The sequence below is a fragment of the Lepidothrix coronata genome, unplaced genomic scaffold (genome assembly GCF_001604755.1).
Source record: "Lepidothrix coronata isolate B3197 unplaced genomic scaffold, Lepidothrix_coronata-1.0 Scaffold48, whole genome shotgun sequence".
Taxonomy (NCBI): Eukaryota; Metazoa; Chordata; class Aves; order Passeriformes; family Pipridae; genus Lepidothrix; species Lepidothrix coronata.
The window spans coordinates 1,815,093-1,833,207 of NW_016690228.1; the positions used below are offsets into that span (position 1 = coordinate 1,815,093).

General features: G+C 34.2%; 1 protein-coding gene across 4 annotated transcripts in view; it reads left to right on the top strand.

The window, feature by feature from the left end:
• Positions 1-18,115, top strand: part of LRCH1 (leucine rich repeats and calponin homology domain containing 1) — a 116,492-nt gene that overhangs the window by 64,293 nt on the left and 34,084 nt on the right. For all 4 annotated transcript variants that reach the window (XM_017815027.1, XM_017815030.1, XM_017815026.1 and 1 more), the window contains exons 7-15: positions 1,878-1,962; positions 6,179-6,284; positions 7,438-7,550; positions 9,076-9,143; positions 10,227-10,313; positions 12,526-12,562; positions 13,254-13,367; positions 15,434-15,481; positions 16,728-16,800. In XM_017815027.1, coding sequence (XP_017670516.1) covers positions 1,878-1,962; positions 6,179-6,284; positions 7,438-7,550; positions 9,076-9,143; positions 10,227-10,313; positions 12,526-12,562; positions 13,254-13,367; positions 15,434-15,481; positions 16,728-16,800 — 731 coding nt within the window. The remainder of the gene's footprint in view (positions 1-1,877; positions 1,963-6,178; positions 6,285-7,437; positions 7,551-9,075; positions 9,144-10,226; positions 10,314-12,525; positions 12,563-13,253; positions 13,368-15,433; positions 15,482-16,727; positions 16,801-18,115) is intronic.

An 18,115-nucleotide genomic window follows, 5' to 3' on the forward strand; every position in this document is an offset into this window, starting at 1 on the left:
TGTTTAGATGCTATTTAGAGTGTGCTTTTTTGAACAGAGATTTGTTTTACTTTAATTTAAATTAATTTGCTTTTATTCTAGTGAAATCCCTCTAAGACCTTAGGAAAAAAAAGTATTAATCAATTCTAAATGAAGTTAGCAGCATGTTTGTTAAGAATTTAAAAGTGAACCTTAGTTGAAATCTAACCTCTTAGTATTGGCCTCCTGTAATATATTAAAAATAATTCAGATGCAAGTAACATTGGGTGTTCAAACTTTCTTGTAAACCTATTAACACACTAAATAAATTTTAATTTCTTGTGTTGTTTTGTGATGTATATGTTGTTATACATTTGCAACATAATTTTTAATTCATCCTAAGTCTTATTTGTCAAGCAAAGAGAACTGCATGAATGTTGAGATGCTTTTAAAGTGAAACGTGCTAATCTGTTAGCAAAATGAAGGACAAAATCTTTCATGTCTTGCATCAAACATCTAGGAAATACCATCTTGTACCATGGTTTAAGGACAGGAACTGAATGTGAAGCAGCTCCTTTCTATGAGATGCTCCATAGCCAGTAGGAAATGAGCTTTCAGCCAGCTCTTTCTTTGCTAATGTGGGCAGTATAATATAACCAATCAGAGAAGGGATGATATTTTTGGAGAGAAGTACTCAATAAAAACAAAGGGTTGATGTGAATAATAATGGAGATGTGGCTTCTAAAACCCTGGGGGAAAAAACCAAGAGCTGTTATGCAATCTCTCAGTCATCTATATAAGGTTTCAAACAAATCTCTTTTCTCCATGTACCTTTGGAGACATCTTTTTGAATTTCTATCAGATAAATTTCGAAGGTGAGAAGAATCCAGGATGAAGAGTAGGTTTTCCATTTGGGAGACACTTCCTGGTTTCTGTTTTAGTATATGAGAGAATTGAAAGGAATGTCATATCTTGTATGATATTTTGATCATAATGGAGATTACAGGTTAGGGTAAGGGGATAGTACAGAGTAGACATCAGTTGGTAACTAACAGCCTAATGCTCTATCACATAATAATTACCAAATTTTTATTTCAGAGCATAACTTCTAATGAAAAACCCAGTTAGGATTTCCATAGGCAGTTTCTATGAAAAAATCCTTAGTGTTTACTGTTAAGAGGTAATTTAAGATTAGGATGAATTAATCAGATACCTTATTCGTGTGAAGACTGATAAAGCCCCTTTTTTAAATTGCCGTATCAATCTGAATTCAATATTGCAGCTTTCAGGATAGCAAATGAAGAGATAATAAAGTATATTTTAAAAAAAGTTAGATGATGAGAGTATTGCATCTAATAGTGTACTTCAAAATGACTAGAGGGCATATCAGGTAATGAAGCCAGAAGAGAGAGCAATTGCCATTATTATAGTAATTTTCTTAAAAACCTAGATTTCAAAGTCTATTTTAAAGCACAAAAAGGAGGTTTCTGTGTTAATAATTACTCTAAGCTGCAGGGAGATATTTTAAATGGATCAATGGTTACAATTAAATCAGTTGACTCCAGTTTGAGTTCAACTATTTTGGTTACTTCTCCCAGAGTAAATTGCTTCAGTTGGACTCCTGTGCTACTTAGCTAGTAACTAAGCATTTTTGCCTAGTTTTTAGACAAAAATAAGCTTATACCGGATGATTTCTGTTGTTTTCATTAATCCTTAGGTTAACCAACCACTCCATCTGATCCATTTTACTACTACAAGACTGTAAATTTTTAGTTTCTAACTGTACCGGGCTATTTCACCCTCAACTATTAAGACTGGTTGGAAATTTGCTCTGATTTAAGTGAAACGAGGACAGAATTTGAATGTAAATGCTATGGTAGCTTTTTACCAAGTTTTATTTTTTTTTTATTCACATCTAGCATTGATGACATCTACCCAAGTAAAAAGGACTCAGATTCAGGTGTTGGTAGTGATAATGGTGATAAACGTTTGTCAGCAACAGAGGTAAGTTACTTGCTCTTTGCATCCAGCTCCCCTTCCAGCACTCATATTTTGCCTATATTTTTAATTTGAATAGATTTTTAGCCATAAAAACTCTGCAACCGTATCCTTGACATAAATTTCTCACTAAGAAATGGCTGAAACAAAGATAAAAGGAGACTGGGATATTTTAAATTTTTTTTGTGTGTACATTATCTGGAGAGGGCAGTGAGATACTTGCTTCCAAGTGATCAACAACCTACCAACAATGAAAATTCACTACAGTTCTCAGGCAGTTTACGTAATCTAGAGAATGAGAACCAAACCAGAATCCACATCTGCTGTTTTCAGTGAAGGAAATATGCCAACAGGTTACAGACTTACGACTTCTCACTTAATTTCTCTCTGACTGATAACTCTTTCCTGTTGGGAATTAATAGTGCCCAGTCCCAATATGTTCTGTGATGGGGTTATGGCAGATTGCTGTAGTGCAGGAACTTTAGAAACTTTGCAGATCTTAATGCACTTACATGCTCTGGTGGTTAGACAGTGCTGGAAATAAGCCTTCGAACTGTTTTATGAACTATGATGTCTGACTGAGCAGAGAGAAGGAATAGCTTTGTGGGACTAGTGTTGTCCTAAGCAGTTAGAACTGACTTTCCTAGACCTTTTCTTCTGAGGTGCTGCCCAGCTGAACAGGGCACTAAATCTAGTTGGAGTTGAACTGAATAAATAATGATAAATAAGTAAATAATTAGCAATATAATTCAGTAATGATCTTTCTGAAATATACAGTGACAGAATTTGTGATCTGACCTTATGGGAAATATCTAGGTCACAATAGAATAATGACCTTCTCACTACTTAAAATAATTTTACACTGATTCTTTAGTGTTTGTCTCCTCCTTTGAGGAAAAGGGATTCTGTTGCTTTTGAAACAAATGTATAGAGAATCAAGTAATGATTTCTAGCCAAACCTCTAATGGTTTCCCTCTAGCTATAAGAGCATGCAGTCCATTCAGAGACACTTACAAACTGTTTTGCCATTTTTACACTTCCTGAAGCTAACTTAGCTTGTTAATAGAACTATTATTCCAGAATTTCCTCTTTAGCTATCACTATTAGAAAATAGATTGTGTTACCTGTAATCAAAATGTAGCAATTTAAATGCTGCAAAAAATATTTTAAAGACAACTAACAGTGAGCCAATACATTTTTAATAGCACAAATGTTTTTTTTATATGAGAACTGTTTACTCATTCCATCCCTGCCTGACTACTGCTCTGCTATTAAGGAGAATTAGATGCTGAGATCAGTAATCCCAAATGCGTTTGGTAATAAATTTACCACTCACTTTCCTTCTGATGAGATCTTTAATACCTGTGTAACACATGAGAATTGTGCAAGAAATATTAGCATGTTGCAAATGTAGATTCACATACATTGTCAGTTACAGTCAGAAAGCTACATACCAAACATTAGATAAACATTAAATGATCAGTGATAAAATGATCATTAAAACACGTCTAGGGGTTTTTATGAATACAAATATGGTAATTTAGTCTGAAGGGTAGTGGCTATTGAGTTCCCAGTCTTTTACAGGAAATACTACAGCGTCATTTTGCACGTGTGTAACTTAAAAATAGTAACTTAAATTAATCACTTGTTTGAATAGTAATGTATTTTTTAGGAAGCTTGTGAATTGACTTTGGCTGAATACGCCTAGGAGGGAATACTAGTTATGTATCTCTGTCTGACTTGGTAGGGTCATTACAGCATCCATTTTCAAAGCTATAGTCATCTTGGGCATTTCAAGTGAAAGATATCTTGTAGTGTTGCTGTCAAACTGATCACAGCAACTTAAAGGCATTTTCTGCTTTAAGGTAGCGTACTCCTGTACTTCATCTTTTAGGAAAAGTCTAGCATTTTGATTAGTTTTCAATCTCACATTGGCCTTACTTTTTTCTTTTGTTAAAGTTCATTAGAATGAGAGGGTACTTGCTAAGATCCAGATGGTGCCCGTGCTTTATTTTCCATATGAGTGATGCATTAGTACCAGCAGGAATGTATATGAACATTCTGTCAAAGTGCATCATCTGAATTCTATGTTAGAATAATGTTAGGTATTTTTGATTCTTATATGTCTATTGTCTTCTGTTGCTAGCTGAATAAAAAATAAAACTGTGAATGAAGGAAGTGAGATACAATATTTCACGTGTGAAGGAGCAATACTTTTGTATTATTGCAGGCTGCTTTGGATAGTTTCTGTTTCAGAGTATACTGGCAGGAAACACCTGGAAAATCAGTTGCAGAATTCTGTAGGTCTTGAAAGTGACACATAGCCTGCTTTGTTTCCAAACTGAATGTCCCATGGCTTTTTTTATACTAACACTCCAAAATATTTTTCTTGAAGTGTGTTACTGTGCTGAGAAAAAAAAACCTGTTTTGTTATTCAGAACTTGTAGTAGTGTGTATAGGAACATTTTACTGTACTATTTTCGAATGCTGGTTGAAAAGTCAACAAAACATGAACTTTCTTGTAGAATAACTAAATTTAGTGCTTAAATGTCACATGAGATGAAGACAGAGAAGGAACTTCACTGTAACATCAGTTGTCTGAATGAATTTATACTGTGCGTGTCTTTTTTTTTTTAAGCTGTTGGATTGTCATTGCTTCAGATCTAAAAGAACAGTGACTTTTGTGCTTAGAATACTTGGAGCATGGTTTGTGTCTTTTCCATTTGAGATATTAATTTGTTTCATTTTAAAATAAAATTAATTTTAAAATTTATAATTTATTTTGAAAATGCCTTATGAAGTCCCTGAACATCCTTTTGAATTTTTTTTCCCTCTAAGCAGAGGAATGCAGCCAGCGAATTCAGCGCATTAATAACATGCAGCTTATAAGGAAGAACATTCATGGTTGTCCGTGTTTATAAAATATTTTAGGTCCAAGGTATTCTGGGAAAATAGGAATAACCACATGTATCTTTGCAGTTTTTAGAAACAAGACAGATTTTGCTCCATCTTTTATCACGAACCTTAGCTTCAGGATTTTAAGAAAATATTTTCTACCTGGAATATGAACATATAAAGGTAGCAAGAATGGCATAGTTCTACTAGAAGCTAGCAACTATGGAATTAACTGACTGGATGTAACACTCTCCCATTCCATTGGAGATCTTTTGTTAAAATGGTCTGAACTGACAACATCAGAAATATTTCCTTAAAATATATAATCTGAAGGGATATGGAACAAACTGCTATATATGTGTTATAACAGTTATAATTACAAGAATGCGTGTATGGAGTATGTATCTGCAGAGTAGCAAGTTACAGAAATAGAGGATTTAAAGAATGAGTAACACCCGTGAGTTTGTTGGGAAATACATTTGCAAAGTTCTGAGACCGTTCTTAGTGGTAAGTTCTGTCTCTCAGGAGAATTAAGAATAAAGACTTGGCCTCTTCTGCAAACTGTGGTTTTGCTCTAGTTCACCTCAGGAGGGAATATGAGCAGGTCCCACTCGAGCCAGGTTGCTGCTGGCCCTGCAGAGCAGCAAAGCTTTGGTGGCCTTGGACAGAAGTGAAGCCTAGTGTATCGATGCCTCTTTGTGCAGCCACTGTCTGTAAAGTCATGGACAGAAAGCCGTGTAGATATAAGTAATGTGTTTTAGTGTACCAGCTAATACAGCTGAAAAAAAATGGATGAGCTTTTAAGCCAAGACAAGCTATTGTACTTGAGTCTTATGCTCTTTTTTTTCAACTCTATCAGTTAATATAATTAAAGATATTGCCTCGGTCTACAAAGTTCATCTTGCTCACCTTAAGGCATTCAGTTAACAAGCTACATGGTAAAGCAGGGAAGAAGAGTCTTGGAGGGAAAGAAAACAAGGGCTGTGATAAGACTCACTGTTTCTACAGACTTTGGTGGCTACAAGGAGGTCCTATTTTCAGCTGGCCCAGGAAAGCGCAGAGAGCAGCACAGTGCAGCAGTGTCACTGCAGGGGGAGGACTAGAGCAGTGAGGGAGATAGGAAAAGAGGACAGATGAATTGTTCTGCTTGGCAAACCTGTGAGGATGTATTTAGCATGAGTACAACTTCCTACAACAGGATTTGGTCATATGCTCTAGTATCCTCTCCCATGTTAACTGGCAACTCTTTAGTGAGCACTCTTGTCAGTACGTACATTTTTCTGTCTAGGTTTAGTTTGGAACTAGTGTTTCTCTTATTTTTTCCCAGCCATCTGATGAAGATAATGTCAGCTTTAATGTTCCAATGTCAGACATCATGGAAGAAGATCATATTATAAAGGAAGATTCAGCTCACCATGCTAACTCAAGAAAAGGTTGGAATGTAAAAACCATGGAAGTTAAATACGGGGGTTGTTGATTTCATAACTACTTACCTGCCCAGAAGGTTTTGAGCATGTGTATGCAGTTGTGTAAAAGTATACTACTTAGAAAATCTCTAAAAATATGAGTCCTTATAGTAGTTTTCCATAACAATTCCAATAAACTTGTTACACTATGTCTCAAGACTTAGTAAGATCTGATTTTGACTGGGGGAAAAAAGTGAAAGTTGTTTTAAACCGTGCTTCCCAACCAGTAATATCAATGTGCAGTAATTTAGCTAATGTACAGTATCAGAGTCCATTTCTATAGTTGGACTTAGCACATATATAAAAATTTATTAGTCAGTCAGCTTTGCCTCTGGAAACAACTAAAGCTCTTCAGATTTTGTGAGACAGTGTAATTTTATCTAAATTTTTTAAAGTAACTTATATTTTTCCAAATTATACTACATACCAAAAAACAGTGTTTCTCCAAGTTCTGCACACACTAATGATAAATGCAGGAGGAAGTCAGTGAGTTGCATAAATAGGAGGTCAGCCTTTACACAATAGATTAAATGAACTTCAGTTGAGATATTCATTGGAATTTAAAAGAATACAAAGAGAGATAGTAAAAGTTTATATCCTACAGTGTTTATTAGCAAACTGGAGAGGGTAAGTTATAGGACCATATCCCTGGAAATACTATTATGTAGGCAAGAGATTGGCATAGGCTCTGAATAATTTTGGTAAGCATTTGACTCTTCATTACGGCATGATAACTCTGAAATTACATTCAACTGCAAGTCCCCAGCTGCGACATCTGAATGTCTTAAAAAACTCAGCAGCTGTCCAGCTGTGTTCTTGTACCAGTACTGGCAGGACAGACTTGGTGTAGTTAAAAACTGACTTCATCAATGCCTGCTGTGGTGCTTCTGATAGACAACTGTATATGCCCAGGGTATTAATTTATTACAACTTTGAAGTGAATTGGCATCAGTCTTTACAATGCAAAGGTCTTACTTAACCTGTTTGAAGTTTTTAATATGCTTTGAATTTAAACTTTGGTTTTGAGCTCTATAATTTAATACAGTTAAATTATGTTGAGTAACAAATGTTGAGCTGAACCAGAAATCATTCTTCTGTCTTTTTTTATTGCTGTTACTAGTGGACTTCCATCAAGGATCTTCTCACTTGATTGTCAATGATAAGTCAAGAGAAACAGTAAACCAGTTCGATGAATCGGATACTCTTACTACTGAATTTATGAGTTACATGAAGGCAAGTTTGCAACAATTTTAAGTGGGGGAGAAATATTTTTACTTCTTCCAAAAGTGCAGAGCAAATAGGAATATAACCTGCATATATTTTAGTGTATAAGAGACTGCAGTTGATATTCATTGTTGTGAAAAGATACAGAAAGCAAAAATAAGCAGGTAGGCTTAAAATTATTACAATTAGTTTAGGCAATCAATTTACCTGTAACTCTTTCTAGTATATGTAAGAGTTATTTTCTAACTGTGTTTAAGGCTTTAGGACAAAAAGGTGGGTATGTTTTGTGTTACTTGCTTTATATTTTGAATTTAGCAATTTTTTGTATTTGTTACATTGCTAAAATGCAAGACAACTTTGTGCTAGCTGTGGTGGCTAAAGTTTTGAAGTAGTGTTATGGTAGTAAAATACATTTTCTTAAATTTTTTAAACATTATAGTAAAAATTGAGAGATCTATCAAGACAGATTGTATCAAATCACCTTCTAGAATAAGTGCTGCATTTTTGTTATCTTATGATGTGTACTGTTCTTATAGGAAAAATCATATTCTTTGTTCCTATAAGGTGAAGAAAAATGAAAAAGAATGGCTTTATTCATTCTAGTAGGGATTGGCACTGGCAAATTAGCTGTCAATGGACAATGTTAGAGAAGCTGGTACACTCCTCAGTGTCCCATATGGCAGAGTTGGACAGCATTTATTGGTACAGGGTGACGCAACTGATGTGCCAAACATGATACAAGAGAGGATAAGCCTCTCTTTTCTGCTGTTGATTCTCTTCAAGTACAAATGCACATTCATTCAGAGAGCTTCTGTCTTTATTGGCAGCTGAACTAGTTCAGTGTTCCTGCCTGTCTGAGATGAAAGGGACAGTTGCAAAGCACCAAGTGGAAGCGTAAAAGAGGGAGTCAGGTTTTCAAATAGGTAGAACTTCATAGTTATAGGTGTAGGAGCTCTAATTTATGCCTACATTGAACCCAAAATAACTGGCTGACTGATACAAAGTCTTGCATGCAATTCTTGTTCTGATTTGTTCTTTTTTAAAAAAATGTTTCATGACCATCAAAATTGTCACTTATGAATTCTGTTAATAATTATGGGTGAAGTACATAATTGCCACTGTTTGCATATTTGGAATTTCCTTACACTGTAAACAAATCTGGCTGCGGTAGGAGGGAAAGTAGGAGGAGAGTTAGGGTCGTGTTTAATTGAAGCATTGTTTCTATGTGCCAGAAAGTCACAAACAGAGTCTGGGACATAGAATGAAGAATTCTTATGCAGCTTGACTTTCTTTTTACTGTTAAAGGAGGGTGAGGGCTGTTGACCTCAATAAAATCTGAAGAGTGAATAGAAGATCTTGTAATCAGTATCTTAGAAGGGGGTAAAGGAAGGAGTGGAGTGGAAGCATTGAATTGCTTCAGGTAACCAACCTAAACTGTTACATAAATTAGGTCAGTGCAGAGTCTGAAAGCAAAATTTATCTGCCTACTTAATTGCAAAGTTCAGTTCTCATTGTCGCTTTTGTCTGCTTACAGAGCAGAGCAGCGGAGTGTGATGAATTATTGAGAATAGAAGAGGACATACAATGGCAAACAGACGAAATGTGAGTATTTTTTATGTATCTATAAGTAATTAGCTGTGTCACTTAATTAGTTTGACCAGAACTGATATTTCCTTGTCAGTTAATAATTTTGTAGACTTGGAGGCATGACAAATGCATAGCCTTTCACTTTGTGTGTGCTCAATGTTTTACGTATTATTGCTGAATAGAGTGGATGTTATATTACAACTAATTAATTTGTATGCACCAATAGTGCATACAATGGTGTACTATACTATACTAATACTATGTAGAATGCAAGCTTTTTTATTAGATATTTTGATATTTAGCTTATTAAAGGCATTGGTAACAAAATATTTTATCAGAACTTGTAAGATTTAAATGTAATGTGCATTTAAAAAATCGATTTAATTGGAAAACATCCCTCCATTTTTTTTCTTCTTTTATCATAATTTTAACCGTGGAGCAATCATTAACTCATAGATATTAATTCAAGAGTAGAACAAGTGAACATCAGTTGCTGGGGTGAATGCATAAGAAAAGGGAATTTAACATGGCAGTGTACTGTGAAGTTGTCACTTATCAGAACAGTGTAGTCCTAAATGATGCAGCAATGAAAACTGAAGGAAGGAAAGAAGTACTTTCTAAAATAGCCTTACTGGCAGAACTAATAGGAGATAATACTTCTAAACCCCAAAAAGAATTACAAATGTTGAAAAGCAAAAGAAAGCAAGCTGGCCTTTAAAAAAAATTCATTGTGTTTATGTTAATACTGTTCATGTTAATACATGTGATGAGTGCAGTTAAGAGTCAAATATTGGTAAATAAATTTTCAATTTTAGAATACATTCTATTTTATTGAATGCTAAAAGTTTTAGTTCATCAAATTTGTTTGTTTATGTATGTCTTAGGTTGAGAGGATTTTTTAAGGGTGAAGTGTTGGAGAGCTTTTTCAGAAGAAAATCTTTCATAAATTCAGCACATACTGGTGTGCAGAGAGGCTGTTTTTCTCTCTCTATAGTGCTTGCATGCCAGTTGGAAGATGCAGCTCACAAACTGAAATCCAGACTACCCTTGATAATTGCTGTTATACCTTTTCTTTGAATGCTTTTTTTTTTGTTATAGACTAAATTTATCAGAAGAACAAACTATTGATATAGCAATGATAGAACAACTAAGAGAAGCAGTAGATTTATTACAAGATTCCAACAGGTATGCTTACAATAGCTGATGTGTTAATGTAATATATTTTAAAATTTTATTAATTACTTTAGAGTACTCTTTTAACTGACAATTGATAAAGTTTTCTGGAGTTATGAAGTGCTTTGTTAGCATAGCACTGTGTGCAAGATAGTTAAGAAGGAAACTTGCATTCTCTTTCTGAGTATCTAGACAAGATTTCCAGTAAAATAAGCAGATTTCAAGTATAAGAGAAACCTAAAATTAGAGATGAGGACACCCCTAGGCATTCATCTCATGTACACTACTGTAATATTCTGATGTTTTGTCCAGGATTTTCACGTTCTTTTAGAGAATATAAATTTTCCTCTTACTCATGGTTGGTGTATTTTGTTGGACTGAGAAGGTCTTCTGGCCCATCTTCATCCCAGTTCAATGGAGCACATAAATGAGGTACCTGAATTAGTGGTGGAGTTTCTTTAGTCTTCTGAAATCCAGAGGAGAAAGAGGAGAGGCTGAGTAATCTATTTAGACTTCCCCTGACTACAGAAGGCAAGATTTTATAATTTAGGTGCCTGTTTTAAGAGGCTGAAGTCAAGGTGGAATGACTCTGAGTTTGTGGCTAAGCAAAGGAATAAGTATTTAAAAGAAAACAAATACTTGCCCTACTGGAAAAGTCTAACAATAGTGGTGTAGGCAGTTCTGTCCAGATGCTTGCTATTGCTTTTCTTTGTGTAACGACCTTCAGAAAATGATAAGTTCAGTTTAATTCTTACTTCTATGAGGTAGCTGGTTTACAGCTTCATTTCTCTGAAGACTAGAAACCTCTTTGTCACTTCCAGTCTTAAGTATACTTGATTCTCTTTCCTCCCTTGACCAGTTCACCACAGCTATTTGCTTTTGTGACTACACTGTTCTTTACTTGAAATGCCTGTTTTGTTACTGATTTTCACCTAGCAGACCTTTGTGCTTTTAGGACAGAAATTTGCTCCTCTTAGTATTTCTAGAGACACAGTTAGCTGGCTTTATTTTGCATCATGTAAAGAACACTTGAATTCTTGAATCATATAATGAATACTTGAATCAGAAGTATTTTTGCTTAATAAAATATTGTACAAATTAGGAAATCTCTTTAGTTCCTATAGCTTCCTAGTATCATTGCTTCTGCATATCGTATGAGGCTTATTACCTTGTGGGAAGAGTTTTGTAGTTAAAAAAGGAAAAAATTTGTTTGAAGAAAAAGCAACAGTGAAAAAATTCCAATTTTTAGCCTATTGTCATTTTGATTTTTGTTTCCAAATGTTGCTCCAGTATATCCTACATATTTAGGGTTTTTTATAAAATTAGAAAGGTCAATAAAATACAGAAACTCTGTTTTCCTATCACATGCAGGTGTGCTTTCATTAGTAAGACTACAGTAAATTCGAAATGAGACTTTTAAAAATGGCTAATCATGTAATATTTTTACTAATGGGTATGATTATTAAACTTGTAAAATGCTTGTCCTGTAACTATTGTTTCAGTGTTCTGCAGAGTTTCAAATCTGCATACTCTATGTGCACATAAGCAGCATTTCAGTTCTAGGAAGGAAAAAGATTTCAGATTCAGTCTTCTCTTACAATATTTTCAGATGTTTGCTTCGTATTTCTATATTCCCTTTCCTATATTTACTACTTTCTTTCATTTTCTCATGCACTGCAAGAGCAAATTAAATGTGAATATCTAACCAGGTCTGTGGCTTCCATTTGGACAATGGGTGCTAGAGGTCAGATACAGAAATCTACAGATAATGGCATGGTTGTTGGTAGTAAACAGGTCCTGTTTTGATACAAGCCATTGCTCAGGGTGATATTTGCAGATGAGAACATTAAAGTGGCTTTGCTGAACTGAAGCATCAGGAGACACTTTCAGAAGTTCTTAAGAGATAACACTGAACAGGCTAAAACCATGACTACAAAAGTATTTCACATATCCATTTGTTTGAAATTAAGTGCTAAACAGAATGGTTGCAAAAGCTATATCCCAGGGCAATGTTTTTATTTCAAACCTTGCAGATTTAGCATAGATACTTCAGAGAGCAGTGATGCGAATCTGTATCCCATGGAACCAGCAACAGATTTAGAATTTCAGTAAAGCGTGTTTATATAGCTTCTTTAGAAAAAAAATAATGCATTTGTTAGATGCATCATATCCAAGTTGCTACATAATGAATTACATATTTCCATTTGTTTATCTTCATACATAGTGGTCAAATACAGATGGAGATGTCTTCCCTTGGTCAGGTATGTTAATGAGTGTATTATTACAAAATGTTTTTGGGGGGAAAGACAGGAAATGAACCAACAATTTCAGCAATTAATAATCTACCAAGTAAGGAAGGGACAAAGCTAGTAGGCTGGAGGACAGAACTCATTTTTCTTTAGCATATTTATAGAATTGTTTGTGTGAGTGTTTTTTTATCTGTATATGTAAAATTTTTCTGGGTTTATCGGTTACTTTTTCATTGTAGTTTCCCTGCTCCTGTGTGTAATTGTCATGTATGCCAGTTCAGTTATGCATCCTTGTCTACCATCTGATCCCCCCATCTCCCTCTTCTGGTTTAAGAAAACAGTGCATTCATTAAGAATAACCACAAAATATTTTGTGAAATAGCAATTAGTGTTTTTCCGGAGTACTGTCCTGTAGTTACAGACACTATCTGAAGTATATTTTTGGAGTTTTATAGAGTGATATATGCAGCTTATTATTTTTTCAGTATGCTGACCGGTGGACTGGTATTCTTTATGAAGTAGTTTTAGATTTACATTATCTATCCATTAGCACTGGAACTGTAATTATGTAGTATCTGCTTACTTCTTTGTTTGCTTTTCAACACAGTATTTGTAAGAAATATTTTAAGGTAATGTTTTGCAAAAAAAAAAAAATAGTTCTATTTCCAGTGGTGCACAGTCTGAAGAGTTATTCATCTTACAGAGAGAAAATGCTGAAGAGGAACTAGAATTTCAGAGGAGGAGGGAGTTGATTATGGAGAAAGCAAAGCCTGAAGCGAGAACTTGTGAACACAGTGAAAAATGGTCATTGAGTCAGGTATGGAGGTGTCTAGATGCAATAAATGTGGAAACATTTGGCATGGATCTTTGCATTCTGTCAATTTATGTATGGGGATAATGGGTTTAGGCCCATTTGGGGGATTGGTCTGGCTTTGTTGTTTTTTGGTGTTTTTTTGCCTTACCATGAATCTCAAGGTTTGACTGTAAATGGAAAGTTGATTAAGACCTATGTCTTAGGAAGGAACGGATATAATACAATTAATAAAAGTATTTTTGCCCAATATGAAGTATAGTAGTTGCAGTGGTTGCATTCCCCTGGAAAAAAATGTCACCTCAAAGTTATATCTTCGAGAAAATGAAATACCTGATTCCTCTTCTGCCCTCACCCCAAATATTCTTGTAGTTATATAAGCGTCTAACTTCTTATTAGCAGCAGTATTTTTATTGTGTTTAATATTGCAAGCAGACTGTTTATAGGTTGAGATGATGGTTTTAAAGTTTAAAAAATTTTTTAAGATTTCTGTACATTGCAATGGTCCAGAAATAAAGAACTGCAAAAAACCGTAATTTAAATATTTGAGGAATATATTATTACTTCAGAACTTGCTATATAGGGATTTTTGTGATTGCTCTTGCAAGAAGATTGTGAGAACAAAATTACAGAACATGCTGTTTATATTGGTAGTACATTAATGTGATCTATTGTATTTTGGTTTATGTTGATGCCTTTCAAATATTTTTATGTGTCATCATCTTTACTGTCAACTATTCCTACGATAACCTTGTGACTTTGTTAATCTGAATTTTGTCTTTGCTTTTTCTTTAAAATGTCAAAAAAATTGAGTTGGTTAATCTCCTTTGTTGTATCGTTGTGCATTGGGTTTACCACATTTTATTTGGAACAGTTCTTATTGCTTGTTGAGATGAACAGATAAGGCTAATTCAGTGTCAAAGTATGTGTGTTCTCTGTAGTTTAATGAACTGTTTAACAAGGATACACCACTGAAGAAAAATCTTTCTAAACACCTGTGGGGCCTGATATGAATTGTATTATGCAGGTGAAAGTACTAGGCACATTCTGTGACATGGAAACACTTCCTGCAGGACCAAGTTTTTAATCATACTGTGTTCTTTGCAGTACAGTAAGCACTTGTGTTGCTACTTATGTTACTAAATGAATTAAATTCAGCATAAATTCAAAATTCTGACTAGCACAGAAGTGCTCAAGCATGCAAGTCCCCAGGTAGAGCTGGCTGGGATCAGATGAGTAAGATTTCTTTCTGTTTATTCTAGGTAATACAGTGGTTGAGATAATGTTAGGAAAGATGTCTAAAGCTGAGGAATTTTTTTTAAGCTTGAAAAGTGGCCAGGAAAGGTTATGAAGCAAAATGGGTGTGTAATCTTCCTTCCCATCTTGCTGGCTTTTGGAAAGCTCTGTGATTCTTGGGATCCAGTGTTCCAAATGCTCTCTTTTATCTTATCTACATTTTTTATCTATTAAAAAAACTTTTGTCCTAAGGAAATTGTTTTGAATTGAATTATAATTTACTTATGCCAGCTGTGTTTCTGCTAAGTTATGATTGAAGCTGAATTAATGATATTATTTCATATTTATTAATGTGATGTACATGTTTCCAATATAACTGTGGCAGAAGTGGTAACAAAAGGTATGTTACATTGCAGTTATAAAATTAATTGCTTATGCAATACTTCTCTCCTCAAATATGTATTAAAAATGTATATTTGCATACTAAACCTTGGTGGTAGTTTAGTTAAAAAATATGTGAAACAAAATTGTTTGCTGCATTTTAACCAACAAACATTAAAGTCTTACAAATACAGTTATAAACCCTTAGTATTGAAGCTAAAAAGTTAATGACAAATCTGTGTGAATAATTTCCACGTTTTTTTAAAGTGTTGCTTGCCTTGCAATAGCAATAATATTTATTATTTATGCAAATTAATGGTTTCAGTGAAAAAAAGAATTGGGTATTAAAATATATCTGACTATCATGAGTAAAATGCCCCATTGTGTTGTATCACTAATATAGTTTCTGAAATAGTTTTTTCTTTTCTTTTTTTTTTATCTTTCCAAACATGCAGAATGATCTAATTGTTTGGAATACAAGTGGACAGACCTCTCACAATGAGGTAAGATGCTAGTGCCATTTGTTTGTCTCTCATATATTTTATATGAGTGGTTCATATACTAAATGAAATGTAACTGAATATCACAGAATATATGACTGAACTCATCAGAAATGGATATGGGGCTTGTTTGACCTGTGGTTCATTCTTGTCATCTTAAGGATTTACTAGCATATAAAAATACACTTTCTGATAAGCTTATTTCTGAGTTATGTAGTTTAGTATAAAACATTTGTTTTTTTAATATTTTCTCCATTCTGACACATTTTCTTTTTTTAATATTTTTTTGTTTTTAATTCTTCCTTGTTTGACAAGAGTTTCAGTTAATTTCAGTGTAATTTCTTTTTGCAGAGTTGTGTCAACTCTCAACCTTTATTAGGTTTCAGAGGAGAGTCTGATTTTATTGAATCTGTTGCTTACATGGTTCCAATCTCATCAGAAGATCAAAAAAGGGAAACTGTATGGAGCTCCTTACAGAGATTTTTTTTTTCTCTTCATATTGTTTTTGCAGAAATAGGGCTTCTCCTTCTACATTGCACATATAATTGTGCATGAGCATCTTGCAAATTCATGAGCACCCAGGCACCTTCCACCAGTCTTGGTGATGGGACTTATATAGTTCCCAGCTCCCAGAGGAATCACTTTTTAAATGGGATTCCTATTATGGAGTTCAGTCATAGGACTTCTTCTGTGTTACCATTAGTGGTATGATGATTATACCTCACCTTCTCCCGGATGTTGCTGCTCCATTCTTCCTGCTGCAACTCTTAGCCTAGTTTAGGCTCAAGGGTGATCCTGCTCTGAGGTGTATGCTTAATTTTTCCTTTTCTGCTTTTTATGGAGAAATTCAATGTTGCGTGGTAAATACCATGCACAGTGGTAACTAATTCTCTGAAAGAAACAAACGTATCTAGGGAAAAAACACGTCTTTGCTTTCTTTTTCTAAATGTACTCTGCTGCAAAATGTATATTTGATGGAGCCAAGTGATGACATGGGAGAAAACTGAGAAATAATTGAGCTTATCTATAACTAGGGGGAGTATCTTGCTGTCTTTTGTCAGAAACTCATCTTTTCCAGGAGAGGAATAGGGCACAATAAAAAAGGGAGATTGTCAAAGTTTGGGGCTATATTGTAATCAGATTATGGTGGAGTTGTAGCATGCAGAAACTTTTGCATTTTACATAGTCAGATATTGTGAGAAAATCTGGATGTTACTCTTATTTTGATTTATGTTCTTGAATTACACAGAATAAGGATAAAAGTCCAGCAATGTCTCCTACTACAAACACCACAATCCCTTTTGGCCTGAAGCCACGATCAGGTAATGTGGGAAAGAAAATTGACCAACTTGTGTGTACTGGTTTGGGGTTTCTTTACATCTGTGTTTTTATTAGATGTCTCTATTTTTTTCCCTTAAGAAGGCAACAGTGTAACATTTTCTGTACAACAATCAGAAGATCAGAACATTTTAAAGTTTTGTAGGTTTGAATCAAGATTAAATTTGTAAGAAGTATGTATTTGGCATATTATATATGGATCAATTTTCATCCCTTACTAATAAATTAGATTTTTTATAAAATTATATGTGTATACATTAAAAAATATGTGTTTGTATCTAATGATATGTATTTTATATGTATATACATATTTATCATCTGTGCTACATACTAATTGAAATAAGTTTTGCTTGATTGGTATGTAGTGATAGAGTTGAGATTTTGTTGAATAATGTATCTGAATAATTGTTTGGAAGACACTTATACATTGCTCTGAAAATTGTTCCCTGCATTGAGTCTTTCAGTATTTATGCTTGTGTAAAGATCAAGCATTATGGGAAGATCAGGTCTTTACCTCATCGAGTTTAATGAATTTGCAATACACTAAATCTGGGTAACCACCAGTCTTTGTGACAAACAGCAGTTTATTTAAAAGCAAACAAAACAACCAAAAAGCAAACAACAAAAAAACCCCAAACATATATATGTATTTGAGAACTTGGATAACAGCTTCCTTTAAAAACATGATTAACTCAGTCTCTGTTCTGAGGTAGTCAGTATTGCTAAGTCATCTCACATCTCCTCTAAAGAGTAACTATAGATTTTTCAGTATGTTTCAGCATCCTAAGACTGTAGTTCTGATTTCTTGCATTCACCACAAATGCTTTTAAGCAAGTGCTCTTAAACCACTACAAGCTTGTAGTTTCCATAACAAATTACCTTGACAACAATGGCAACAATTTAGCTTTTTGAATGTTTATGAAATTGTACCCATAGATTTGGTGGGGGTTTTTGTGTTTTTGGGGGGGGGGTTAAGTGCTAAAAGGCAAGGAAAATGGTACTGAACCAACCTTTTTTATGAAGGAAGATACTCTTAAGTTTCTCATGTAGTTATGAAACACAGTTTGACAGATCTGTTCAATTGCATTGCTTAGATTGTTGGAATGTTAAACTCTAGCTCAATTTTTGTCCTGATGATTTAGAGATGATGTTATTTCCATATATATCTAAATTATGAAAGTACAAAAATGATGAGCAAATGAGTCTTTTCAGGATTTGTTGAAAATGAAACATTGAGTAATACCGCTTAGTCCAGTGGCAACATTGCAATGACACTGTTAGGAGAAGATGTGTGAAAGC